The 27,798-nt window shown below is 65.2% G+C and overlaps 2 protein-coding genes across 3 annotated transcripts in view; one reads left to right on the top strand and one right to left on the bottom strand.

Annotated features, from left to right (window-relative positions):
- Positions 1-9,167, top strand: part of ADAM12 (ADAM metallopeptidase domain 12) — a 224,619-nt gene extending 215,452 nt beyond the window's left edge. The window contains exons 22-23 of one of the 2 annotated variants that reach the window (XM_055118985.1): positions 5,368-5,498; positions 6,925-9,167. In XM_055118985.1, coding sequence (XP_054974960.1) covers positions 5,368-5,498; positions 6,925-7,143 — 350 coding nt within the window. In that variant the 3' untranslated portion in view covers positions 7,144-9,167. The remainder of the gene's footprint in view (positions 1-5,367; positions 5,499-6,924) is intronic. The other variant, XM_055118986.1, reaches the window with a different exon arrangement.
- A 1,566-nt stretch (positions 9,168-10,733) lies between these two features.
- FANK1 (fibronectin type III and ankyrin repeat domains 1) overlaps positions 10,734-27,798 on the bottom strand; it is a 68,477-nt gene continuing 51,412 nt past the window's right edge. Inside the window, exons 3-12 of the mRNA XM_055118728.1 lie at positions 25,521-25,698; positions 23,642-23,766; positions 18,495-18,576; positions 17,731-17,805; positions 16,839-16,904; positions 13,670-13,835; positions 12,514-12,657; positions 12,272-12,349; positions 11,815-11,859; positions 10,734-11,728 (exon numbers count right to left, since the gene is read on the bottom strand). Of these exons, the coding sequence (XP_054974703.1) occupies positions 11,636-11,728; positions 11,815-11,859; positions 12,272-12,349; positions 12,514-12,657; positions 13,670-13,835; positions 16,839-16,904; positions 17,731-17,805; positions 18,495-18,576; positions 23,642-23,766; positions 25,521-25,698 (1,052 nt within the window). The 3' untranslated portion in view covers positions 10,734-11,635. The remainder of the gene's footprint in view (positions 11,729-11,814; positions 11,860-12,271; positions 12,350-12,513; positions 12,658-13,669; positions 13,836-16,838; positions 16,905-17,730; positions 17,806-18,494; positions 18,577-23,641; positions 23,767-25,520; positions 25,699-27,798) is intronic.

Below are 27,798 nucleotides of genomic sequence, written 5' to 3' on the forward strand. Positions count from 1 at the left end.
GAATGCGTCCCCGTCGCCAGAAACGTATTTGGAACCCTCTCCCTTGTTTTTTTTCTTTGAATTTTCCTTGATGGGTATAAAAGTAAGTCCGGCTTTGTTAAATGTCTTGATCTGTGAATTCTCCCGCGTGTCCCTCTCGTGTCCCCCAGCCCTGGCCCCCGTCCGTGGTGGCTGAGGTGCCTCGGGACAGCCGGGCCGTGTGCTTGGCGGTGTGTGTGCGTGTGCGTGTGCCCTGGGCTCGGGGGCGGGAGTCAGTGGACACATCCTCGGCCCTTCCCAGACTCCGGCCCCGGAAGGCTTCCGCCGACGGGAAACACGACCAGGACTCGTTTGTGAAGAATCGTATTTCGGGGTTCCCAGACGTTTCAAATAAACTACAGGCTGGTGCCAAGCAGGGGCGCCCGGCGTGCGCACGGCGCGGGAAGCCCACGCTCGGACTGTGCGCGTGACGCTCCGACGTGCCGGCCCTGCAGGGCTCGGGCGCCCCTTACACGAGCCTCTGTCTCCGCCTTGAGCGTTGCTCCCTGCGGCTGGGACGGGCCCCGTGGGCCTGTGACCTGGTTTCTCCCTGTGTCTGGGAGGTTACCGCCCCCCCCCCCATTCTCTTGCCCGCCAGGCCCCCCCTGGAGGGTTTCGTTCTGGTTTATGAGACTGCAGAGACGTCGCCCCTTAGACAGCGGCGGGAAGCGGCCACTCCTCGCCGCAGGTTCCGTCCGCCTGAGTTTTCCCGAGCCCCGTGGCCCAGGACACGGCCAAGGACAGCCATGCGGGTGCCCCGTTTGGCCACACAACTCAGGAGTCCAGAGTTGCCAGCTGCCTGAGGAGGGAGGGCCCGTGGCTCTGCCCTCACCCCTCGGCCAGCGCCCCCAGAAGCCCCCAGAAGCCCCCAAGCCCGTGTCTTCTCCCTTCTCCCCACGAGACCTGCCCCTGCCGAGAAGTGGGCCAGCGGGGGGGCGGTCAGAGCCTTTGACCGCCTTCGTGATCTTCCCGGTCGGAGAAAGACAGCAACTACCGGGGGCTCCCGTCTCCCCTGGGCTCTGGACACTCGCCCGGGACGGGGAGCCTCTGGTTGGCCGCCCACCCCACCCCCCGCGCCCCGGAGACAGCCGCAGAGCAAGACGCTGTTCTCTCCTGTCAGTGGGGCAGGGGACGCTGCAGAGGGAGGGGGAGCGTCCTGCCGGCCGCCCCGCCACCGTCCGTCCAGCCCGGGTCCTGTGGGAGGATCTGCGCTGCCAGGACGCCAGGCCCCGGGGGCACCTCGCTGCCAGGTCTGCGGCTTGTGTCTCAGCCCGGGGGAGTCAGCCGGGGTCACCTCACGGGGGGGCTTCTGGCAGGAGCAGGTTTGGGCGGGGGAGCCCGTCTGAGTGGCTGTTCTTCACGTTGCGTCAACGCACGTTCCACGGCACAGCTAAGAAACGGAATTTCCAGCCCCAGAAGGTGCCTAGGAAAAGGTGGTCCTGAGCCGGTGAAAGGCCAGTGCCCGCTGCTGCCCGGGGGAAGCACAGGGACAGGCCCCCGCGCTGGGCGCTTGGCTGGCGCTGTGGTGTGGGACCCAGAAACGCCGTTCGGCCGAGACGGCTGGGCGAGTGCTTGCCTGTCTTGCCTGTCGGTGCTTTTAAGCCCTCGGTTACCGGGAGCCTGAGGTCGGCACAGCCCGGGGGGTGGCCAGTCGGCCAGCGGCTCTGCTGAGACAACAGGGAGCAAGACGGGACAAGCGGGTCCTTCTCTTGGACGGGCCTTTGCTGACCCGGAGGCTCTCCTGGAAGGGCTGGCGGGCCCGGAGGACACCCACCCGCCCTCGTTCTGACATCAGTGCCCTCCGGCCTGGCTCTGATAGCAGACGGGTATAAATGGCCGTGTGTGTGTGTGTGTGTGTGTGTGTGTGTGTGTGTGTGTGTTCCTTTCCGCTGTGCTTGAATTGTTATAAAATAGTAAACACTTATTGGGTGTTATTGTGTAGCGGGTCCCTTTGAGCTAAGCACTTTATAGACATTTCTTTTTTTTTTTACAAAATTGATTTTGGCTTTTTGGGTCACACCTGGTGATGCTCAGGGATTTTCCTGGCTCTGTACTCAGGACTTACTGCTGGTGGTGCTCAGGGGACTAGACGGGATGCTGGGATAGACGGGGGGAGGAGGGATAGATGGGGGGAGGAGGGATAGATGGGGAGGAGGGATAGACGGGGGTGGAGGAATAGACAGGGGAGGAGGGATAGACGGGGGGAGGAGGGATAGACGGGGGGAGGAGGGATAGATGGGGAGGAGGGATAGACGGGGGTGGAGGAATAGACAGGGGAGGAGGGATAGATGGGGGAGGAGGGATAGACGGGGGTGGAGGGATAGACGGGGGGAGGAGGGATGGACGGGGGTGGAGGGATAGATGGGGGGAGGAGGGATAGACGGGGGAGGAGGGATAGACGGGGAGGAGGGATAGACGGGGGTGGAGGGATAGACGGGGGGGAGGAGGGATGGACGGGGGTGGAGGGATAGATGGGGGGAGGAGGGATAGACGGGGGAGGAGGGATAGACGGGGGGAGGAGGGATGGACGGGGGTGGAGGGATAGATGGGGGGAGGAGGGATAGACGGGGGGAAGATGAATAGACGGGGGGAGGAGGGATGGACGGGGGTGGAGGGATAGACGGGGGAGGAGGGATAGATGGGGGAGGAGGGATAGACGGGGGTGGAGGGATAGACGGGGGGAGGAGGGATGGACGGGGGTGGAGGGATAGATGGGGGGAGGAGGGATAGACGGGGGAGGAGGGATAGACGGGGAGGAGGGATAGACGGGGGTGGAGGGATAGACGGGGGGGAGGAGGGATGGACGGGGGTGGAGGGATAGATGGGGGGAGGAGGGATAGACGGGGGAGGAGGGATAGACGGGGGGAGGAGGGATGGACGGGGGTGGAGGGATAGATGGGGGGAGGAGGGATAGACGGGGGGTGGAGGGATAGACGGGGGGAGGAGGGATAGACGGGGGGAGGAGGGATAGACGGGGGGAAGAGGGATAGATGGGGCAGGAGGGATAGACGGGGGAGGAGGGATAGATGGGGAGGAGGGATAGATGGGGAGGAGGGATAGATGGGAGAGGAGGGATAGATGGGGAGGAGGGATAGATGGGGAGGAGGGATAGACGGGGGAGGAGGGATAGATGGGGAGGAGGGATGGATGGAGGGAGGAGGGATAGATGGGGAGGAGGGATGGATGGAGGGAGGAGGGATAGATGGGGGAGGAGGGATGGACGGGGAGGAGGGATGGACGGAGGGAGGAGGGATAGACGGGGAGGAGGGATAGACGGGGTGGAGGCTCTGTGAAGAGAGGGAGGAGCGGCAGGTGCGTGGAGGAGGAGAGACAGGGGTGGGGGTGATGGAGACGGGTGAGGGAGATGGTGGGAGGTGGAGGGGGGAGGAAGCAGAGGGGAGAGTGGGTGGGGAGGGGTGTGGGGTGGGGGTGGGGGCGCAGGAAGTGCAGCCAGCTGTGGCGAGCGTGTGTGAGGCCCTGATGCCCCCGGAGCCCTTAAGGCCCATTGTCAGCTCCGAGGCCGCGGGCGGGCCACCGGGTGAAGCTGCCGTGTCGCTGTCTCGTGACTCGCGTCCCCATCAGTCTCGCCCAGACCCTCTTCCCCCTGGAAGGGCCGTGATGACAAGCAGGGCAGGAGTCGGGGCCGCTGGAAGGGCCGAGTGGCAGCACGCAGGAGTGGGGGAGCCAGCCGGAGAAGGTTCCGGAAGGGCCGCGAGGGCCTCAGGGCCGTTCTCCCGGCAGTCGGGAATGCGGCGCCATCACCGCGGTGTCGCCCGCTCTCCCTTCGCCCTACGGGCCCGCCCGGGTCTCGGCCGTCTGGCTGGGGAGTTAAATGCCCGGTCGGCAGCAGCCCCGTCCTTCTCTCCTGCCCGGCGGCCCAGAGCGTCGCTTTTCTCCCCTTCTTGAGTTCTGTGTGGCGTAGGCGAGCCTGGTGGCGTGGCTGAGCTTTGCCCCCGTCCGCGCTCCGGGGTGCGACGGTGTGTGGGACTCGCAGCCCTCGCTGGCCCCAGACCCTGGCGCGTCTGTCGTCTTCCCCTCCTCTGTGTCCCTCAGCCATGTGGACAGCGTGTCCCGTGGGGAGAGGGGGTCTCGGAGGAGGTTCTGCCTGAGTATCCGGCCGTGCGTTGCCTTCTGTCCCCCCCTGCAGGGTCCTGCGGAGACGCTGATGGGGGCTGGCAGCACCGCGGATGCCTCCGTCTCGTCTCTGTCCGGCCGTCTTGCAGCTGTGTGCCCAGGGAGGGGAGGGGAGGGGGTCTCTGTGCACCCAGGTGGCCGGGCGCGCTGTGAGCCCCAGGGCTGGGGCATTTGGTCTGTTTCCTTCTTCGAACGAGCCCGGCCCCTGCTGGGCGCCCCTTGGCCTCGGGAGGCCGACGGTCTCAGGGCCTCCTTCTCTCTTACGTTGGCTTCCCCCCTCCCACCAGGGTCCAGCAGAACCGCCTGCACGCGCCTGTCTTCCGGCTCACCGGCTCCGTCCCCCGTCTGCGCCTCCCACACTGCCTGGTGCCGGGGGGCGCCCCGTGTCCTGCCCTCTCTGGTTCCGTCCTTATTCGGGGGGATTCTCCTCCCTCCGCAGGCCGAGGCTCCCCCCTGTCCTCGACGCTCTGGCCACGCCTGAGGAGACCTGGTATCCCGCTGCCGCCTCGCCTCGCCCCGTGGCATCTGCCCTGCCTTTCTCTCCCCCCCTCGCCCGAGCTGCAGGGACAGTGGGCGAGGAGACCCGGGCAGAGCTGGGCAGCCGCGGGACACTGGCCTCGGGACAGAGGCCCGGCCTGCCCTGGGTCTGCACAGAAACGGCAGGGGCCGGGGTCCACTGTGTCTCATTGTGCTTCGACTGTATGGGGCAGAACGGGGGTCCCAAGAATCCTGGCCACGCCCGGGAGCAGTGGGGAGGCCGAGGAGAGTGGCCGCCTGCGCTCCTGCTCTGAGCAGTGCCCCCCCCCGCACCTCGCCAGCCTGGCCCGCTTCCTGGCCAGTGGGCAGCCCGGGGGTGCTCAGGGGCCCAAGGGTCGGTCCTTGCGCCTGGCAGGCGTTCTTCTGGGTGTTTACTGAGAGACCAGGAGCGCTGGCCACCAGTGAGGGGCGCCATCCTCCTGACCGGGTTCAGCCGCTCAGAGAGAGCGCTGTGGGCTTGACAAGCCCACAGCGCCCTCTCTGGCCACGAGGAAGAAATGCAATGATGGAAGACAATTAGAGCCCCCGGGCCCCAGACTGCGTTAGCACACAGCCCCACCCCCAGGCCTCCGAAGCCCCCCCAGGACCGAGGTGTAGTGGTCTGAGAGACAATGGGGGGGCCACCCCTGCGCAGTCACCACCGGCCGCAGCTCACACAGAGTCTTTGCTTGCTTGCAGGGAGCCCGGAAGCCAAGCCCCCCGCGGAAACCGCTGCCTGCGGACCCTCTGAGCAAGCCGGGCCGGCTCAGCAGTGCTGCGGCCAGGCCCCGGGGCCCTGCGGATTTGGGGCTCCGCCAGCCCCCCATCAGGTGAGCATCACGCAGGCATATTCCAGCTGAACCCCTGGAACACTGCCAGGAGCTTCCCCCAGCCTTACGGTTCATGCCCCTGTGAGGACCCCAGGGTGGGAGTTCAGGCTCTGCGCCCTGCAGTTGGAAACTAGGTGTGAGAGCAGATATCAACCACCAGGGGGCAGTGCTGAGCAAGCCCTGCTGCTCCTGCAGGAGCACAGTGGCGTCAACCACCAGGGGGCAGTGCTGAGCGAATCCTGCTGCACCTGCAGGAGCACAGCGCAGTCAGCCACCAGGGGGCAGTGCTGAACAAGCCCTGCTGCACCTGCGGGAGCACAGCGAGGTCAGCCACCAGGGGGCAGTGCTGAGCGAGCCCTGCTGCGCCTGCAGGAGCACAGCGCGGCCAGCCACCAGGGGGCAGCGCTGAGCTGACTCAGGGCTCCATCCCTGCAGGGGAAGGTGGTGGGCTGACATGGCACCCCCCACCCCCCACAGCCAGGAAGGGCCCAGCCCTCCCCTGGGGCTCCCTAGGCCTGAGGGGGCGCTGCAGTGTCTGCACCGCCAGCCTGGGCTGCTGGGGTGACCCCTCTGGCCTCCCCCGCCTCCTGTGGCCCCACCACCGTGGTCGTCCCCGGGGGCCCCCCAGGGGTAAGGACAGAGAGTGTCTGACACGGTGGAGGGGGCGCGTCCCGGGGGCGGGGGGCCGTGCTCACTCCTGGCTGCTTGGAGAGCAAGTTGCGAAGGAGACAGCCCTGGCCGTGGCCCCCAGGGGCCGGGGGGCCGTGAGCTGGTCCTGTCCGGTCCTCTCCCGGGGTGGGGGAGAGAGAGGCTGTCCCGGCCCGACGCTGCCCCATGTGGGTGGTGAAGGCGAGACCGGCCCGGGACCAGTGGGAGACGGACCCTGGACTCGGGCCTGAGAGCCGTCAGCCAGCTGTAGGGGTGACTGGGGCCATGTCCCCCCCCCCGTGCTGGGCTGTGGGGGTGACTGGGACCCTGCCCCCCCCGTGCTGGGCTGTGGGGGTGACTGGGACCCTGCCCCCCCGTGCTGGGCTGTGGGGGTGACTGGGACCCTGCCCCCCCCCGTGCTGGGCTGTGGGGGTGACTGGGGCCCTGCACCCCCCCCTGAGCTGGGCTGGGACCTGCCCCGCCCCTTGCAAAGCCCGTATTGCCGCCGTCGGTCCCATTTCTACCCTCCCCGTGGGAGTGCCCCGAGGCTCTGGCTGCCGAGGAGGGGGCTGGAGTGGCGGCCGCTGCCTTCGCCCACTGTGTCCCTCGGGAGCAGGGAACTCGGGTGACCCCGGGGGCCCCTGTCCCAGAGCCACTTGCACCTGCCAGCTGCGGCTGGGGCCCCCGTGGGTCTGGAAGGAGCCGAGGGCGGGCGGGGTCCCGACCAGGTGCCCCCCGGGGGCGTCTGACAGCCGTGCCCGCCTCTCTCTCCCTGCAGACCTGCCCCCAAACACCCTCTCCAGGCGCCACGCCCCGCCCCGGCCTCCAGCAAGTGAGACGCCAGCGGCCGGCCCGGCCCGCCCCAGCCCAGTTTGCACTAGCCGCGGCTCCCTGGCGTGGCCGCCGTTTCTCTACCGACTCTGACTCTTTGCCGCCTAAACCCCCTTCTCTCGGGAGCTCTGAGCTGCCGCCCGTCGGTGCGATGGTGCTCGGTTGACCTGCTCAGGTACTTGTAAATTATTAATTTATGCGGGACGCGGCTTCGGCGGGTGCGGGTCAGAGGCGCCCCCGGAAGGCGGGGGGCTTCTCGTCCGGAGGGCGTGAGGCGGCTGGGCCCTCCCCGGGGGGGCCGTCAGCGGCGGCTCCAGCCGGCCCGAAGCCTGGGAGCCGCCCCTGACCTCAGCCATGACCCCCGCCCGCCTCCCTCCCTGCTGCTCCTCAGAGACCCCCACACCCTGCAGCCAGGGAGTCGGGCTGCCGCAGAGCCCGCCCCCACCCCCAGGGGACGTGCAGCCCCGGAATGCGGGTGCCAGGGCTCGGCCAGGCGCTGACCGTCCACACCTGGGCCCGTGGCCAGACCCCGCCGTCCGTTCTGTCCGCGAAACGCTCCTCTCCCGGCAAGGCCCAACTTGGGAAGACTGAGTCAGGACCCCCCGGCTGGCAGACCCGGCCCCGAGGGAAGGGGGTGGCCAGAGACCCCAGCTGCCCTTGTCAGTGCGGGCTGGTGTCCAGCCTCCGTCCTCCCACAGAGCACTTCACAGCAGGCCTGTGAAGCTTCTAGAACGCGGCGAGGAAGCTCGCCCTGCTGGTGCCCCGCCCACAGAGTGCCGTCCCGGGCAGGGGCGGGGCCCTGGGTGTGAGCACACGAGCACCACAGTCGCCGGGGCCCGGGCCCCTGGGGGCCACGACTCGCCCCGTGCCCCCGTCTCCTCCCAGGCTCAGACAGACAGACAGACACCACATGGCTCCCAGGCTGCCCTCCCAAGGCTGCGTGCCCCCCGGGCTCCCGTCCCCTGAGCCCCCAGAGCCCCTGTGCCTTCCAGTGCAGCCCCCTGGCCCCTCATGCCGTCGAGGCGGCTCACGGCGCCCCCTGGTGCTGGGCGGCGGCACGGCCTGCTGAGGCCTCGCTCAGGGCAGGGCAGGGGGACGGGTCCGAGCCACCCCGGCCTCCCCGCTGGGTCAGGAACTCTCTGGCCGGAGGCCACTGTCCACGCAGCCCCGCGCCCCCAGGGGCAACACGCCCAGGCCCTTCTCAGGAGCGGGGGTCCCCTCGGCACTGCCCGGGAAGGCCCCAGCACCCCAAGTTTACGAAGCATGCTGAGCCAGCGAGACCCGCCCCAGCCGCCCCGCGCCTGAGCAGCCGGACACTGTCCTCCCGGCGTCACGCCACCCTGCGGGCGTCCCACGGCTGGGGACAGGCCGCTCCGGGCCCCAGGGGCTCCCGCACACCCAGCCTCCCCCCCCCCCCACATCAGGGTGGGCCCCCGGGGGCCCCAAGTCCCTCGTCTCCGGAGCCGGAGCACAGGGCTCCCCGCAGACGCCCGCCCCCAGACCTTGGTCTATGCAGCCACCGGGTGCCCGGCCCTCCCGCCCGCTGCTGCCGCCCAGTGGGCCGGGGACGCCCACACCCCCTCTGTGCCTCAGGAGGTCCCAGGAAGGCGCCCCCCCTTTCCTAAGGAAGTGACCTCACCAGCAGAACCAGGGGAAGCACCGCGACCACCAGCCACACTGCCCACTCACACTGTACGCAGTGACCATCATAGTCACACTGTCCAGTCATACAGTGGCCATCGGTCCCACTGTCCACTCACTATACACAGTGACCACCAGCCACACTGTCCAGCCGTCGGCAGTCCAGGTCAGCCTGGAGTGGGCGGGCAGGGCCAGCCACACTCAGCCCGTCCTCCCGGGGGCCCCGTGCCCGGCGCTCTCCGTCCTCCCCGTCCTCCGCCCTCGGTCCAGCGTCTCTTCCACCCGCCGAAGCACACAGGAGCGTCTCAGCTGTGCGGCCGGGGGCCGGCGGGGGCTCCCCCAGGCGGGCACAGGCGACCCCTCGGCGGGTGCTGGCCGGCCCAAGCTGCCCTCCCGCGAGCAGGCGTGGGTCTCTGTCGCGTTCCCGTGGCCCGGGAGGTCACAGCGGTCACTTCTGTACGCGTTTCTCTGCCCGGCTTCTACAGGAAAACACGACTGGCTGTTTCTGGAGGGAAAAGTCATTGTTACGAATATTATATCCAATAAACGGCAAACGGTCCCAAGCAGCGGTCTCACTCACTGGCTCGCGCAGGGCGGGAGGTCTCCTGACTATCGGGCCTGCACTCAGAAGGACAGGCGGGTGCGGAAGGAACCCGGGGCGCGGGGCAGCCCTGTGACCAGGCGGAGGCCAAGGGCAGGGAGGGGTCATCATCTGCAGAAGCCACAGTTGATCCCATAATGGACAGGGCGGGGTGGGGGCGGGGGAGAGGGGGACAATGGACTTTCTTTGGGGAAAAAAACGTGAAAGTGTGACCTATTTAAAATTTTAAAATGCACCTTATTTACAAGAGAGAAGAGGCAAACAGGAATCAAAACCTTCATCCAACTTACCCAGAAGGGAAAAAAAAATAAACTAAACAAACGCTGAGCTTGCTCGGTTTGTAATTTTTCAAAAGTACATATTATCTATCCAACTTCACTGGAAAAAAATGCCCCCAAAAGATGGATTTACAGAATTGTTGCAAGGGGTCTTTATTTTTAAGCCCCCACACCTACAGATTAACAGGCAAACGCGTGTCCGTAGAGAAACTCAAATATCACAAATATTCTGGATCCAGTTAGCACACATCAATGGACACTTCAGAACTACAGAATATCAGTCATTCTAAGGCTCCTGAAAATAAATTTTTGTGCACAAAGTCAGATCGTCAAACTCAAATTCCAAAAGGCAGAAATTCTGAAAAATCGTAACACACTGAAACTAGAGAAACGGCGATGCCCGCCAAATGTAATGGATTCTGGAGCCGAAGGGAATCGCAGGTGATCTAACAAATGAAATCACTTGTACCCGCAGCCCCTCGGACTCCTGGAACAAGACCCCACGCAGGTCCCCTTACGAGCCCTCTCCCGGGTGTAGACGGCCTGACACGGGCCTGAGAAATTTGTATTTTAAAAGCATCACCATTTCACACCTCCAGAGACAGAGAGACAGCCACGGGCCCGTGAGAAAGTGCTCATTGCGTCGCAGAGAAATGCAGATCAGAACACACCTGTGAGACAGAAACGCCGAGAGCCGGCGGGGCCGTGGGGGGTCGGGAACTCCGAGACCCTGAAATAGAATTTCTGGCTGATCCGCAGCTTCCCTGCTAGGTGTCTGTGCAAGGAGTATCAAACACTGAACCACGGGGCAAACGCGAGGGCGTGCTCGCCACGATGCGACCAAAGACAGCCGGGAGCAGCCCGGGGACGGGCGAGGGGACAGAGATGCAACGTCCCGTCCCTCCGGCATTGGGAATATAGAACCCTCCGGACAGAACCGTGTCCCTGCATGCGCTTGCCTGGCCTCGGCTGACTGGGGTTGGACCCTGGCAGCCCTTAGTCCCCCCAAGCCCCACCCACTGAGCACAGAGCCAGGAGTACGCCCTGCACACCGCCGGGTGTGGCCCCAGACCCCTCCCCCTCAAAGGAGACCACCCGCTCAAACGCTGCCTCCTGTGAGAACAGAAACCCGTAGCCCTAGGTTTACAGATTAATAAAAAAAATGTCAAAAGTAACGGATTTAATATTTAACCAAACAAAGTTACAGAAGAAACATAGAAATAAACCTGGGGGAAACGAAAATAAATAGGATAAATTAAGGAAAGTAGACGAGAATCACGAATCGCTTCTTCGGGAAAACGCAAAGCCAGTTAATGCAGCATCGAAAGCCGCGAGGGAGGAAGGGGGGGCCCCCCTGCGGCCCCCGCTGCGGCCCCGAGATCTCCCGTCCCTCGAGCCCGGCGCCCCCAACCTGCAGCTCCCGGGCCCTGCAGAAATGCCCGGCGGGTGCCCAGAGGTGCCCGGGCACGCCGGCAGCACAGTCAGATCCGTCTCTTCCTCCTCACGTCACGGGCAATGCACGTCTTCTCCCAGGGCCCAGCCGTGGTGCAGGGGTGCGGGTGCGGAGGGCGGGGGACCCCCGAAACGCGTGCCTGCACCCCACACACGCCCAGCGCGGCCCCGCGGGCAGGTGACGGGCCGACACCCTCTTCCCCACGACAGGGCCGCAGGCCCGGAGCATGGGTCTAGAAGGTTCTAGAACTCAGTCTTAAAGGGGCCGAGGCCCGCGCCGGCAGCGAGGGCCCCGGGCCAGAGTGAAATGCCGGGGGGCGCGGCTGGGCTGCCCAGGCCGCGCGCAGGGGTCGCTCCCGGCCCTCTGCTGCTGCCCCTTCGCCCACCCTCCCCGATGGGGGCAGCGGGGGCGGGTCCTCCCCGGAGGCGGGCGGTGTGGTCAACCTGGCACCCAGACCGGCCCTGAGCTCCCCGGAGGCCCTGGGTGACCACAGGGGACGGCGGCGCCCAGCTCCGGGGCCCGGGGGATGGGAGGGCCGGGACCGAGGCGGGACGCGTGTGCGGGCGGCTTGTCCGTGCAGCGCTCGGCCGCCTGCCGTCTCAGTCCCCGACAGTGACGACAGGTGAAAGGTGAAAGGTTAAAGGCTGTATTTCAGAGCGGGGCCTGACCCAGGCCGGCGGGCGACCTAGGCCTCGGCGGAGCCCGGCTTCCCGGGGCGGCAGAGGGGCGGCTTCTTGGGCAGCTGCTTCCTCCTCTCCTCCAGCAGCGACACGACGTTCTAGGGCCACAGGGAGGGGACAGGGTGGGCCCGGGCCAGGCAGGCAGGACGCGACCCCCTCCCCGCAGAGGTGCACACCTGCCCACCTGTCTGTCGAACACTCTGGCCATGTCCAGGACACCTTTGCCAAACTGGAAGACAGGAGGGCGGTCAGGTGTGGGCTCACGTCCGCGTGTGTGTGTGCATGTGTGTGTGTGTGTGTGTGTGTGTGTGTGTGTGTGTGCAGGTGTGTGCAGGTGTATGTGCATGTGTGCATGCATGCGTGCGTGTGTGCGTATGTGCATGCATGTGTGTGCGTATGTGCGTGCATGTGTGTTCAGGTGTGGGTGTGGGTGTATTGCATGTGTGTGTATGTGCATGCATGTGTGTGCATGTGTGTCTGTGCAGGTGTGTGTGCCTGTGTGTGTGCAGGTATGTGTGTGCGTGTGTGTGCATGTGTGCGTGTGTGCTTGTGTCTGCTTGTGTCTGTGTGTCTGTGTCTGCCTACGTGAGTCTCTGTATGTGCCTGTCTGTGTCCGTGTGTCTGTCCGTGTCCGTGCTCACCTCGTTTTTGACGCTCGCGTCTGCCCCTTTGTCGAGCAGCAGCTGGACGAGCTCCTCGTGGTTGTTCAGGACGGCCACCTGGGCGGGGGCCCCAGCCCCGTGTCCCCGTGGGCGTGAGGGAGACGAGGGCCGGAGGGCGGGGCCGGGGCTGGGACAGGACGGTCCTCCCCGGGAGCACAGCCGGCAGGCCGGGAGGGGGCGGGAGGGGAGGGGCGGTGGGCTCCTGACCCGGGCACCCCTACCATCAGGGGCGTCTTCCCGTCTTTGTCCTTCATGTTCACGTCGGCCCCGGCCTCGATGAGCAGGGAGGCCACCTTCTGGTTCCCCGACACGGCCGAGACCCGCATGAGCGGCGTCCAGCCCGACCCCGTGTCCGTGCTGTCCACCTGCCCGCAGAGAACAGCGCCACTGGCGGGGGGCGGGCAGCGGGGAGCAGGGGCGCCGCTGGCCGGCCGCCCTCCTGCCGCACCCCTTCCCCCTGTCCCAGGCCGAGTCAGAGCCGGCGCCAGCCTGAGCGTCTCTCCAGGGCGGGAGCGGTCGGGGGGCTGATGCTGAGGTTGGGGGGCTGGTGTTCAGGGGCGCCCCGTCCCCTCCTCAGCCCTCCCTCCGGCGAGAGGGGGGTCTGGAAGGGCCCAACCGCCCCCAGCACACTCGCCGCCCCATGCTCAGGACCTGCACGCAGCAAGGCCCGGCAGGGCCCGCCCCAGAGGCCACCTGAGGCCCTTCTCTGCGGGGCCCCCCGGAGCCCACCATGAGCACCTCCACACACTGAGGGACCCTTCAGGGGAGAGACACGGAGATGCTGCGCCTCTGACAGAGCGGCCCTGCCACGGACACGCACACGGGAGGACACACGCCACAGAGGGCCCTGCCACAGACACAGGACACACGCCACAGAGGGCCCTGCCACGCACACGGGCACAGACGGCCACTCCCAAGGCCTGTCCTGGGTGGTCCGAAGGTCTGTCTGCAGCTTTGCTGAAACTCGCAGCCAGAGTCACCACGAGGAGACGTGGGGCCAGCGCAGGCCGTGGGCCACGTGGCCACCCCGTGTGGCCTCACTGGGGCCTGTGGCTCCCCCCCCCCGGGGGTGGCCCCCGCCGTGAGCCGGGGCTGCGGCGTGTACTAAGGCACAGTCACGGGGAGACACCAGGAGTGTGGGCCAGCTCCGGCGTGTCGAGCAAGACCCCCGCCTGGCCCCTCCCGCGGGTCCCCACCCCCCGCCCACGTCCCCTGTGACCTCGGGCAAGCCTGGCCATGACCCCCCTCCACGTCCGCTGTGACCTCAGGTGAGCCTGGCCGTGCCCCTCCCCCCCGTCCACATCCGCTGTGACCTCGACCTCGGGCGAGCCTGGCCGTGCCCCCCAGCCCCGGCCCCTCCCCGGCCCCAGCCCCTACCTCGCAGCCGTCGCTGAGCATCCACTCGATGACGTGGCAGTGGCCGCCGTCGGCCGCCCAGTGCAGCGCGGTGCAGCCCCCGAGGTCCCGGGCCTCCCAGGAGGCCCCGCTTTTCCGCAGGCACTTCACCACGTCCAGGTGGCCCGAGTAGCAGGCGAGCATCAGGCTGCGGCGTCGGGGAGAGACGGCCGCGCTCAGGGCCGCAGCCGGTCGCGGGCGCCCTCCCCCAGCAGGGAGCCCCCGGGAAAGGCCTGGGCCCGACTCCACGGGCGGCCACGCTGGCCCGGCGGCCACTCGGAGGAGCCTCTGCTCGCGGGGAAGGAGAAGCAGCCAAAGCTTCCCCAGTCCGGGTTCGGCGCCGTGACTGAGGGTGCGAGAGCTCCCGGCGGGGCCGGCAGACAGAGGCAGGCAGGAAGCTGCTGCCCCGGGCGCCGACGGGGTCACTGAAAGCGTCCCCGCGCCTCAGAGCACGCCAGCACGGCCGGGGGCAGGCGGCCGCTCCTAAGCCTGAAACAGCCAGCTCCATCCTACCGCACGCAGGGTCCTTCCAGTGGGATTTTTCGTTCAGCACTTCAGTCGTTAAAGGGTCGAGTCCTGCTCCCGGCAGGGCCTCAAGGGCCATATCTAGTGCTCGGAGATGCAAGCGCCCTACCCACTGGACTCTCTTCGTGGCCCTTACAATTTTCAAAACTGCAACCCCGGCTGGGATGTGGCTGAAGGGGCTGGAGCTGCTGCCTGGCCCGTGGAAGACCCAGTTCAGCCCCCAGCACTACAGGGAACCCCGGGAGACAAACCCCAGCAATGAGCTGAATGTAACCCGCATGTAAACACCGCCCCCCAAAAAAAAATAAGAAAAAGAAAAGAAAAACGCAACGTGCTCAGGTGTTTTCCTAGGTTACATCCTGCAGCGCTCCTCTCTCATGCCGTAAGGCCAGAGAGATACGTGCACACCGTTTCCTAGTTCAACACAGTCTCGGGTCTTAGGCTTCATTCTTGGGGCATCTGGAATGTGCTGTGGTACATCACTCTGAAGCCAGGATATGACTCTGCCCCCGCTCCCAGCCAGCCTGTTTCTCCAGCATCTTCCTCCTCCTCGCCTCTGGTGTCTGGGCCCCATGTGCTCAGTCCCTTCCCCTCCTGAGGGCCGTGAGGAGCTCTGCTCCATCCTGTTCCTGTTTCCTAAACACGTGGGCCATAAATGCTCCTTCAGCTGAAATGCTTCGTACAGCACTTCAATTACTGCCGACAAAGTTCCTTCGTGTTCTTCTTTAGGCAAGTTTTATCAGCCGTTATCATCTATTTCTACTTCCAGATAAATTACGGAATTATTCTGACATGTTTCCAAGAAGAAGAAAAAAAAACACCCGTTAAGTTTTTGCTGCTCCTATGTATGAACTCAGGAAAAACTGATAAATGCGCACATCGGGCTTGCCACCCAGGCGTAAGATAAACGTCCCTCTGTCTGCTTAAATCTTTATCTCATCTCCTGGTCCATCTCTCCTGGCTCGTGACTATAAATTTCTTACTTTTCTCAAACTTTTGCACGCGCTTCCGTTTCCGTCATATTTACAACTCGCTGCTGTCGTTTGGAAGGTTCTTCCCCTGCCGCTGCACTGAAACTCTCCCTGAAGTCTCCCCCGTTGCCCAGGTAGGTCCCCTGGGCCCTGCAAGAGGAGAACCACGCCTGCTCTCGTTTCTGCCCAGGCCCACCGGTCTGGACACGGTCCACGGCGCTTGGCGTCACCGCAGGCCTGGCCTGGGCCCCTGCGTTTTTCCCGTATCAGCTCACGCTGCTCTGAGTCCTGTGCTCCTGGGGACACCAACCCCCCACTCTCCTGGGGGCGCTGGTATTCGGAGGTGGGGGTGGAGCCACCCCGGGCGGTGCTCAGGGGGGTCTTTCCAAACGCTGTGATGCTGGGGTCCGAGCCCGAGCTTCCCGCACCCGGAAGCTGCTGTCGGCCCTTTGCACGGTGTCCCCGACCCTCCATGCCGAGTCCTGCAGGCCCTTGCTGTCCCGGCAAGGGCACGTCTGCATACCCAGAGTCCGGGCACCCTCGGGTCAGCGGGTAGAACTTGGTGCACCGGCTTCTTCAAGCAGGACCTGGGTGGCCTCAGCGTTTCTGATCGAGGGTGAGAGGCGGCTTCGGTTTCCCAAGAAACACCCATTCCCGTCCCTTACCAGAACCTCCGTGTCCCGGGCACGCGTGTTCTCCTTCCCCAGCCGCTTCTTTCGTGCGTTTTTGTTTTTTTTTTCATTTTCCTCTCCTCTTGGTTTCTAACAAATGGGTCCAGTGATGGAGGCGGTGTTTGAGTCACTTTTCTCCACCACCTTTGGTTGAAACCAATTTCTATTTTCATTTCCATTCTTTCCCTTTGTCACCCTGAGTTATTTTTTTTTTCCTCTTTAAAATTAGCGCCGTTTCTTTGTAGCTTTCTTGAGCTGGTGGCTCTGTTCCAAATTACGTACGAGCCACTAGGAGACGTGCCTTTTGAACCTGCGCGTTCTCTGCTTCCCGCTGTGGCTGGCCAGACGGGGCCAGTGCCTGCTGGTGCCTCTCCTCGGACACGGGTCTGCAGGTGGGCACTTGAGTCCATGTGGGTCAGAGGCCAGCAGACTCTCCCTGGCCAGGGCGGTGCTTTCTCTGTTCCGCACACAGATGTGGTCTCGCCAACTGTCCCTCCATCCCGAGCAGAAAGCCTTGAGAGTTAGCATGTATTTGGGGGCCTCACTTGGCAGTGCTCAGGGGTCCCTCCTGGGGATGCTCAGAGAGGAACCTGGGGTGCCAGGGGTTGAATCCAGGAGGGCGGCACACAGGGCCAGTGCCCAGCTGCTCTCCTACCGCGCTGGCCCTGTGGTTCTGACTTTGGTGGCCCGACCTCTGCTGCTGGTGTCACAGGCTGCATGCAGGGCTCCCGGGGGGCGGGGGCGGGGGACTCAGCACTCGGGGGGTCTGACCACCCCCTGTGTCTAGGTGGCCCCTGCACGCAGACAGACAACCCAGGAGCACCCGGGGAAGGAGGGACTCGGGAGCCCACGGATAAGCCACAAGCTCCCGCTCTGGGGCCTACCAGCCTCGGGGCTGTGGAGAACAGCTGCCTCACACACGGGGGAGTCAAGCAGCCTCCAGCCATCACCCCGCGGCCCCCGGTGGGGGCGTCTCCCGCCTACCTGTCCTTACCGCTTCCGTTCTTTATGTTCACGTCTGTTCCATTCGAAAGCAGGATCTTCACGAGGCTGAAAGAGCCACCGGAGTGTTGCTGGGTCGGAAGCCCGAGCCCAGTGACATAGGACAGGAGTTAAGGCCGGTCTCAGAAATGCTTTCCTCCACCTGGCTTAAAGCCAGGCGTTACCCAGCCCCGACATTACACACACACACACACACACACGCACACGCACACGCACACGCACATACAAACAAGCACACGTGCACATATGCACAGACGCACACATGCACACGCAAACACGTGCACATATACACACACATGCACACAAACATGCACACACAAATGAGCGCATGCGCACACGTGCACACACACATGCACACACGCACACACATGCACACACACATATATGCACGCACGCTAGGATTTTTCACCCTTTCCAAAAATTCTTCATTAAAAACAAAGTCTACCACGAGACAGATCACACTATCTAAAGTAACCTGCTGCCCTTCCGATGACCACTGGGAGCACTTTTACAGGGTGGACCAAGGAAAAGTCATTTCTCCTTCTTTGAAAAATGGCATCTTGGCAAAATATCGATATCACCGGGCAAAGAAAACCTGTTTGCATGATGGCATGTCTCTGCATGGAGCCGGAACCACGGCGTGAGTGCACGAGGCCCCGCCGGCCCCGTCTGGACGGTCCACTTCCCGGGGCTCAGTTCTCCACCCCCACTTTCCTTCTAAAGAAGCTCCAGTTCCACCCCCTGCGCGTTTCCCGGAACCTCAGAGGCACCGCCCTGCCCACGCGAGCGGCCTTCCCTCTTCCCTGGGCGCCGTCCGTGCCCGAGTCCCCCAGCCCCCCGGGGGTCCCGTGGGGGTGCGGAGCCCCGGCCCTACCTGGTGTAACCTTTCTGCGCGGCAACCATGAGAGCCGTGAAGCCAAACTTATTGGGCACGTCGACCTGGATGTTGCTGCGGGGAGAGACGGGGTCACCGCCCGCCCTGCCCTCCGGGGGCTGCCGAGCCCCCACTCCCGCGGGCTGAGATGGCCCGAGCGGCCGCTGCACGGGCCCGACTCACGGGCTGGGGGACGGAGTCACCGTGTCTCGTGTCTCGCCGGCCCCCGTGCTGGCTTGGCTCACATGCCACGGGCTGAGCATGTGCCCTGCCTGCAGGGGCCCAGGGTTCGGGCCAGTACCCTGTGCCTCCCCCGGCTGAGCACCATCGGGAGCACCATCTGCCCCGGGGGACTCTGGCCGCCCCCTCCCACCCGGCCGCAGAGGCCGTGTGCAAAGGCCAGGACCACCTGCCACACTGGCCCCGGGTGGAGACGCCTCCGTCTCAGCAGTGAGGGGCAGGCGTGGAGGGCCGGGGCCAGGGACGGCCCCCTGCATTCATCAGACGGGGCTGGGCTGGGCTGTGACCGCGGGCGGCGGGTCCTCCTCCTCGGGCACGTCCACGGCCAGGCGGCGACTTTGGGGTCGGTCTCACAGGTGGGAGCACTTCCAGCCGGTCAGGCAAGCCCTGTCTTGTATTTTTCAAACAGGGGCCACGCCTAATGGTGCCCAGCGGGGGGTGCAGGGCGGGGGTCACTCCGGCACCTCGGCCTGCGCTTCGGCCCTGGTGGGTGGGAAACCAGGGGCCGAGCAGCCCACGCTCACCCTCCTTGGAGCATCCGGACCAGCAAGTCCTCATCGTTCACACTGACGGCGCGGTGGAAGTGCTCGCTGCTGATGGGCTCTCCTGGGGAACGAGACCTCGTCACCAGGGGAGGGCGCCCAGCCTCTCGCCCCCACCCCTGACCAGGGCGGGCGCCTGTGCCCGAGGCCAGGAAGGCACTGTCCGGTGGCCCTGGCTAGTCTGATGGCCCCCAGCTAGTCTGATGGGCCCTGGCTAGTCTGGTGGCCCCTGGCTAGTCTGATGGCCCCTGGCTAGTCTGATGGGCCCTGGCTAGTCTGGTGGCCCCTGGCTAGTCTGGTGGCCCCTGGCTAGTCTGGTGGCCCCCGGCTAGTCTGATGGCCCCCGGCTAGTCTGATGGCCCCCGGCTAGTCTGATGGGCCCCAGCTAGTCTGATGGCCCCCGGCTAGTCTGATGGCCCCTGGCTAGTCTGGTGGCCCCTGGCTAGTCTGATGGCCCCCGGCTAGTCTGGTGGCCCCTGGCTAGTCTGACAAGCAGCTCTTCCATTCCCTGCCGGGAGCATGTTCCCCTTCCGGGAGCTACACTGGGCAAAGCCCCTAACTCAGTGGCGTGGCCCTGCCGTAGGAAGGTCACCCCCGCAGGCTCCTCAGACACGCCCGGGAAAGCTCTGGAATCATCTCCACACGCTGGTCCATGCGCCAAGGAGCTGCCCAACCGCTTAACCCTCGAACCACGCGGCCCGGGGCCTTCGTAGCTCGAAGGCCAAGGCCCGGGCTCCCCTCGGGGCCAGCGGCGGCCCCAGGGCCCCTCTCGCTGCAGGGCCCAGGAAGCACAGTGACAAGGGGGCGGGGGGGGTGAGTCTGGGACAGGAGGAAGCGCCATCCCAGCGCGCGAGGCTCCGGCAGCACCGGCCCGGGCGGGCCCAGCACGGTCAGCGCCGGCGGCCGACAGCGTGGGCTGCGCCTCTGCTTCCGAGCAGCAGGGACACGCTCCCTCCCGCGGGGCCGCCCACCTCCCCCCCCAGCCTCTAGGAGCCAGGCAGCACAGACACAGGAAGCGCCACGGACCGGGGGCCGGCCAGGAGGGGCACCAGCTCCCGGAGGGTGAGAAGCGGCAGGACTCACCAGCCCAGCCAGGCAGGAGCCGCCCTTACAGCCCGCAAGGAGACGGGGCCTGGAGTGAGTGAGCACACGGGGAGCACGCAGGGAGCAGGCAGGGAGCACGTAGGGAGGACGCAGGGAGCAGGCAGGGAGCACATAGGGAGGATGCCGGGAGGGTGCAGGGAGCACTCAGGGAGCAGGCAGGGAGCAGGCAGGGAGCACTCAGGGAGCACGTAGGGAGGACACAGGGAGCACGTAGGGAGGACACAGGGAGGATGAAGGGAGCATTCATGGAGCAGGCAGGGAGCATGCAGGGAGCACACAGGGAGCACGTAGGGAGGATGCCAGGAGGGTGCAGGGAGCATGAAGGGAGCACACAGGGAGCATGAAGGGAGCATGAAGGGAGCAGGCAGGGAGCACTCAGGGAGCATGAAGGGAGCACACAGGGAGTATGTAGGGAGGATACAGGGAAGATGCAGGGAGCACTCATGGAGCAGGCAGGGAGCATGAAGGGAACACTCAGAGAGCATGCAGGGAGCACACAGGGAGCAGGCAGGGAGCACATAGGGAGGATGCCAGGAGGATGCAGGGAGCAGGCAGGGAGCACTCAGGGAGCACCCAGGGAGCAGGCAGGGAGCACCCAGGGAGCACATAGGGAGGATGCCAGGAGGATGCAGGGAGCACTCAGGGAGCAGGCAGGGAGCACTTAGGGAGCATGAAGGGAGCACTCAGGCAGCAGGCAGGGATCACACAGGGAGCACGTAGGGAGGATGCAGGGAGCACTCAGGGAGCAGGCAGGGAGCACTCAGGGTGCACCTAGGAGGACACAGGGAGCACGTTGGGAGGACGCAAGGAGGACATAGGGAGGACACAGGGAGGATGCAGGGAGCATGCAGGGAGCATGCAGGGAGCACTCAGGGAGGATACAGGGAGCACACAGAGAGCACGAAGGGAGGATGCAGGGAGCACACAGGGAGCACACAGGGAGCATGAGGGAGCACACAGGGAGCACATAGGGAGGACACGGAGCACGTAGGAAGGACGCAGGGAGGATACAGGGAGAAGGCAGGGAGCACACAGGGAGCATGTAGGGAGCACTCGGGGAGGACACAGAGAGCACGCAGGGAGGACACAGGGAGCACACAGGGAACACATAGGGAGCACACAGGAAGCACACAGGGAGGATGCAGGGAGCATGCAGGGAGCACTCAGGGAGGACACAGGGAGCACGCAGGAAGCACACAGGGAGCACGTGGGGAGCACACAGGAAGCACGCAGGGAGGATGCAGGGAGCATGCAGGGAGCACTCAGGGAGGACACAGGGAGCACGCAGGAAGCACACAGGGAGCACGTGGGGAGCACACAGGAAGCACGCAGGGAGGATGCAAGGAGCATGCAGGGAGCACTCAGGGAGCACGCCGAGAGCACACAGGGAGCACAGGGAGAACATGGGGAACATGCAGGAAGCACACAGGGAGCACGTGGGGAGCATGCAGGGAGCACACGGGGAGAACACAGGGAGGATGCAAGGAGCAAGCAGGGAGCACACGGGAAGCATGCAGGGAGGACACAGGGAGCAGGCGGGGAGCACCAGGGAGCATGCAAGGAGGATGCAGAGAGGACGCAGAGAGGATGCAGGGAGCACACAGGGAGCACAGAGGGAGGAGGCATAGAGCACATGGGGAGAATGAGGGAGCACCAGGGAGCACACAGGGAGCACGGAGGGAGGAGGCAGAGAGCACACAGGGAGGACGAGGGAGCACCAGGGAGACTGCAGGGAGGACGCAGAGAGGATGCAGGGAGCACACAGGGAGGACGAGGGAGCACGCGGGGTGCAGAGCACGTGGCTGAGTAGGGCCGAGGGGGGCAGAGCAGCTTCCCGTCCTCTCCCCGTGCAGCCCCGGGCGCTCACGCTGCCGGCTGGCCCTACGCTCCTGTGCTGACCTCCACTGGGTGATGCCCAAGCCTGCGCCCACCCTCTGCCACTGAGGCTCTAGACCCGCCCCAGGCTCTCTCGCCCTGGGTCTCCGGACACCGTCGGCCGCCTCTGCTCCTGCAGCGCGGGCCAGTCACCCGGGCTCACCCCAGGGCGTCCTTCCCAAGGACAGTCCGGCACGCAGACTCCTCCGGCCCGTCCCAGCCGAGGGGACCAGGGTCCTCCAGAAGAGATGAGGAGGGGAGGGGAGAAGGGGGAGGGGGAGGGGCTCAAAGGGAAGGAGGAGGGAGGCGGGGGAGCGGGAGGCACGAGGCTCAGCTCACCCCCTGCAGGGAACCACCACGGCCCCGGGGGCCACTAAGAGGCCACTGGGCGAGATGCCCCAGACATAGAGTACGGGGGACGGCAGCAGGGGGCAGCGGGAAGGGGCCGGCCTTGCGCAGTGACCCAGTTTGGTCCCCGGCACCCCGTGTGGTTCTCCGAGCCCCCCCAGGCGGGACCCCTGAGCTCAGAGCCAGGATCGGCCCTGAGCATCCCCGGGTGTGGCCTAAAAGCAAAAACAAAAGAACAACACTCTTAATTAGTTTAAAAAAAAAAAACCACTTTCTAGTTTCTGCAAACTGGGTTTAAGAAAATCGACTTTCAGAGCGGCTCCTCTGTACGCTGCCCAGGGCCGTGGCAACGTCAGCGCTTGTCTAAATCCAACCTACAGGACACGTTTACGAGCTGAGGACGGGGGTGAGGACGGCAGCGGCTGACCCGAGACGGCGCGAACGTGCCTTGCAGAGGGCTTTGCTTCCCGGTTGTGTAAATATTTTTACTTAAGAAATTAATTATAAGAAACGATAAAAAAAAAAAAAAACAGCCAACTCTGAACGCAAAGAAAACCCTTCCCTCCCGGCAGGACACTCAGTCCCGCCACGGGAGCCCCTTTCCCTGGTGCAGGCGGTGCCCCGGGGCAGAGAACCAGCCTGGACGTGGGCCGAGGGTCGGGCCACAGGCAGTGACCCTGGGTGGGCTCCGTTGTTGCTTCCCTGGAAATAAAGTCAAGCCAGAGCCAGAGACACCGTCCGGGGGGGAAGGTGTTTGCCTTGCACGCGGCCGACTCAGGCTCGATCCCCGGCACCCCAAGCACTGCCAGGGTGATCCCTGAATGCAGAGCCCTGGGGAGCCCAGAGCATCGGCGGGTAGAGCCAAAACAAATAAATATTAGAAATAAACTCAACCCTGGGGCCAGAGCGACAGTGCGGCATTTGCCTTGCATGCAGAGTTCTAGCCCCGGGATCCCACATGGCCCCCTGAGCACTGCCAGGAGAGATTCCTGAGTGCATGAGCCAGGAGTAACCCCTGTGCATTGCCGGTGTGACCCAAAAAGAAAAAAAAAAAACAAACTTTTCAGAACACCATTTTGTCTGCGGGCCCCGGCCAGGCTCTGCAGAGACCACGTGACCCTCCTTCCTGCGTCCACACTGCCCCAGGCCCCGAGCTGCACGCTCAGTCTCGGGCGTGTGGAGCTGGGACACTGGGGGCGAGTGCGAGACCCCCCCCCCCGCACCGCATCCGGCCCCCGGACACCGCCAGGCGGGACCCCAGAGCACAGAGCCTGGAGTAAGCTCCAGGGGTGGCCCAAAATATCTCAATAGTGAGCCGGGAAAGACGGGACAGAGCACTAAGGAGTGAGCCCTGACCAGCTGGGGGTGGCTCGCACACACAGGGAAAATAAAAGACCCCCCCCAAAGGCCTTGCAGGGCGCTCCCCCAGCAGCCCGAGATTGCAGGGGTTCAGGCGGCAGGGCGGTCTGCGCTCACGGGGGCGGCTGGCCGGGGCTGAGTCGAAGCCGGGGTCCCGGGAGCCCCGCCTTTACCCGACTCCAAGTCTGCGCTTCTCAAGCCGCTCAAACGCTCCCCGGCCAGACGCAAACCCCCCCCCCCAAGGCGGCCCTTCCTCTGGCCTGCGCGGGACCATGAGCACATTCTTGAGTGTCCAGCGAGATCTGCCTCCTCAGAAGGGGCGGCCCCTCCACACACCGCCCCCGCCGGACACCCGCCCCCTGCCCTGGGCTGGCAGGGGGGTCCCGGGGGCTCAGGACCGAGCCGCCTCTGGCCACCGCCGAGCCGGGCGTCCGCATACTCACTGGTGGTGGACACGGAGACCACGGGGCTGTACTCGCACTGCCCCGAGGGGCTGGTCACTCGCAGCCGGAACCTGTACACCGTGCGCGGCTCCAGGCCCTCCACCACGTGCTTCGTCGAGTAGCCCCTGCGCAGGACACGGGCAGGTGGGCACCCGCCCCGCCGGCCCCGCCCGCCCAGTGCCCTGGACACTGCAGGTGCCCCTCGCTGCCCAGACTGGGCCTCCTCGGGGAAGCCCCCACCCCATCCTCGCTGGGCCTGCCTCTCCCGGGCCCTTCCCGCCACCCCCCACCCACCGTCTCCAGCACTGGGTCCCGCCTCTGTCTCCGGGACCACGTGCCCAGCACGGGGGGCGGGCAGGGGCGGCCACGCGGGCCAGAAAGGGGATGGCCTCCAGCCGAGGGGCGGGGGGAGGGGGAGGCCTGCAGGGAGCACGGGGCCCGGACCCGGCTGCTTGGTCCAGGGGTCTGTCCTCCGGGCACTGGACGGTCCCGTTTGCCAGGAGGAAGAACTGGAGGGACCCGAGGCCGTGGAGACGGCCGTCCGCACACGGGGGCCCGGGGGCCACTAGGGTCTCCAAGCGCCAGGCTGAGTGACCGTCCCCTCCCCCAGCACCCAGCCAGGAGTAACTCCGGCACCGCCGGGTGTGGCCCCAAAGTCCAAGGAGGACAAAGGGAGGGAGGCCCGCAAGGGGAGGCAGGCTGGGGGGGTCCACAGCCCCTGCTGCGGGGCACAGGGCGACCAGCGGGGCACACGGGGCCTGCCCCCAGCACCCACAGACGCGCACCACCAGCCCCCGGGGGAGCCCGAGGCACGGCTGGGGGCCGGGGCGGGTTCTCAGAGCCGAGCCTCTTCCCGGGGATGCAGCCAAAGGCACCTGGACACCGCCGGGCGGGGCAAGGCGCGGTCTCGCAGCGCCACCTAGTGGCCAGCCGGAGCACTGCGGGCAGAGCACGCCCCCTCTGCGGGGGCGGGAGCAGGACCAACCCGGCAAGGGGCTCGCCCCCCCTCCCCCCCTACCCCCCCCCCCCCGGGGACATTGTGGGCCCGGCCAGGCCTAGAGCCCCGCAGGAATCCAATGCTGGGCCTGGGAGGGCGCGGGCAGCTCCTTGGCCGTGGACATTCGGCCTCCCCAACCCCAGTCCTAGTTGAGAGGGGGCGGGGAGACCAGACTGGCCTCTGGACTGACCGCGTCCTGCCCCGGCCCAGAGGGGATGGGGGGACGCCCAAGGGGCATCCCCGGGTCATTCCTTCCAACTGGAGCAGCATTATGGCTTTCAAACGGCTCCTCGCACCTCCGGGCACCACAGTCCTGGCAAGGGGGTGGACACGGCGGGCGGGAGCGTCTCTCCAGGCCCCTCACACCCTTCACTGACCACACTGTCCCCAGAAAGCCGCCCCCGTGTGCCTGCAGTGTTGGAGCTGGGATGGGAGGTGCGGAGGGGAAGCAAGCGGAATCTCAGGGCACAGTGCTCGAGGTCAGGCCCGGGGGGAGGGGAGGGAGACCCGACCAGGGAGAGCCGCCGCAGATGGCAAGGTGGGGGCAGCCAAGGGACAGCAGAGACAAAGGCCCGGGGAGGGGACAGGAAGCTGGAAGGGGGTAAGCAGGAGCAGCCGGTCAGGACCCTGCCAGGGCACCCCCAGACCGTACCCACCTGGCCACACCGGCCACGCCGGACTCTGGATTCTGGCCCCGCCGCCCCCCGCCCCCGAATACTCCAGGCGTCTGGGGGGGACGGAGGTTCCGTCACAAAGTCGTCGCTGAGGTTTCTTTCCCAGGGCACCAGAACTGCACGTAAATGCCTCGCGCCCGTTTCCAAGGGAACCGCGCGTCCCAGCCAACGAGGGTTCGGAGCAGACGGGCCGAGACGCGGCACCTACGTATAGATGATACCGTAAGTGTGCGTTTTGGGGTCTTCTTCTTCGATGGAGTACCGGAGCCACTGGTCCTGGGGTCCCTGCCGCCTGGCCTTCTCGTCCAGGCCCCAGTACAGCTCGATGCTGTGGTGGGTCACTTTGCCCACAACGGGTGGATGAGGCCTCGAGGGTGGTGAGATTTCTGGGAAAGTAAAGGGGGAGGCAGGGGCGGGCTGTGAGGACTCGGGGGCCCTGGCCAGGAAGGCACGTGTGCCCCTCTCCCCCACCCCCGCACCCCTGGATGAACCTGGCCCGTCGCCCTGCTGACGAGGCCCCGGCAAGCCACGGATCGATCCCATTAGTGATTGCCCAGTCGGTCGGCCTGTGACCCGCTCGTGACAGGGAAAGGCCGACGGGAGACAGGGCGGGTCGGAGGGTCACGGGAGCCAGACAAGAGGCCACGTGTCTTTCGCACAAGCAGCTCGGAGACGAGCCCGGTGGAACCCGCAACTCCGAACCACCCAGAGAAAGCCGAGCGGGTGCCAGGAGCGGGGTGGACAGGGCTCCGTGCCCGGGCCGGACGCTGCCCGGTGGGGACAGAGGCGTCCCGCAGGCGCCACTGGCCCAGATGCACACCCTCACCAGCCCTTTCTCCCGTGCCACCCCCGAGCACTCTCCACGGAGCCCAGAGCTCGAGCCTGCAACGTCCCCAGTTCCCAGCAGGCGAGGCTGGCGCGGGGCTACCGGAGAAGCTGGGCCTGACGCAGAGTGAAGTGTCCTTGAATAAGGGCAGGGGGTCTGGAGAGACTCAGGGAAGCCCAGGGAACGAGGCACTTGCCTGCCTGTGGCTGACCTGGGTTCCATCCCCGGCACCCCACGTGGTCCTCTGGGCCCCGCCAGGCGTAAGCCCTGAGCACCTTTGCGTGTGGCCCCAAAACCAGCCGCCCAAAAACCCAAATGAGCCAGAGGATGCCAGAGAGCACCGAGAGGCTTCCCGACGGCCCAGCTGCGCACGAAATCCAGATGCAAAGGGAGAGAGTGCAGCGGGGAGGGCGCTGGCCTCGCTCTCGACTGGCTCGGGTTCGATCCCCGGCATCCCATATAAAGTGTCCCGATCACTGCCACCCCTTCCTCCCAGCAGCCCGCTCCCCCCAGACCAGCCTCAGGTGGGGTCCTGCTCTCTGCACAGGGGCGAGACCGTCAGGCTCCGGCTCCTTCTTCCTGGCTTCACTCAGCCTGGCACCTGCTACTCTGGTGACAAGCCCGAGTGTCGCGGCTGTGGCCCAGGACCCCTGGGCTTCTAGAGCTGCTCCCTGGACGTTTTCCTGCCATGGCGGCTTCGCCCCAGATGTCGGTACACGCGGGTCTAACCTGAGTCCGCAGACCCAGTGCTTGCGGGTCAGCCACCCTAGAGAAACGCACTCTGTTGTCCTGTTTTGTGGCCACACGCAGCAAAGCTCTGCACTCAGGGGCTCACTCCTGACAGTGCTCGGGCGACCGCAGGGGGTGCCGGGATGGAACTCAGGTCTGCCGTGTGCGAGGCAAACGCCCTGCCTCCTGTACCATCGCCCCAGCCCAGGAAAGGCTTCAACACATTTCAGTGGGGGCCACAAGCCACGGTTAAGAGGCTCTGTCTTTTTTTATTTTTTTTTTGGTTTTTGGGTCACACTTGACGATGCACAGGGGTTACTCCTGGCTCTGCACTCAGGAATTACCCCTGGCGGTGCTCAGGGGACCATATGGGATGCTGGGATTTGAACCCGGGTTGGCCGTGTGCAAGGCAAACGCCCTACCCGCTGTGCTATCACTCCAGCCCCTAAGAGGCTCTCTCTTACAACACCGGGGAGCCGGAAGGAGGAGGTGCAGCCACAACACCTTCTCCAGATGGAGCCCTGGCGACACTGAGCAGCAACTAACACGGCTCCGGGATTCGGGACTGGGACACATCCGAGCCGCGCGGCCGCTAACGCAGCCGCACGACCTTTTCAAAACCTGAAAACATACAATCTTTTAATGGAAAACTAATTATCAAATGCCTCCTTAGTAGGGCTATCTTGTTTGGGGGTATAACTCCCACAACAATAGTGAGTTTTGTGTTGAAATATGGAACATAATCAAGGTGAAGAGAAAATGAAGTGAAATTCATCAGTTATACTGTTGGGGTGGGGAGCGGGGGGTATACTGGGGATTTTGGTGGTGGAATATGGGCACTGGTGAAGGGATGGTGTTTGAATACAGTATAACTGAGACATAAACCTGAGAACTTTGTAACTTTCCACATGGTGCTAAAATAAAAATTTTT

This window comes from Sorex araneus, chromosome 11 (genome assembly GCF_027595985.1).
Source record: "Sorex araneus isolate mSorAra2 chromosome 11, mSorAra2.pri, whole genome shotgun sequence".
Taxonomy (NCBI): domain Eukaryota; kingdom Metazoa; phylum Chordata; class Mammalia; order Eulipotyphla; family Soricidae; genus Sorex; species Sorex araneus.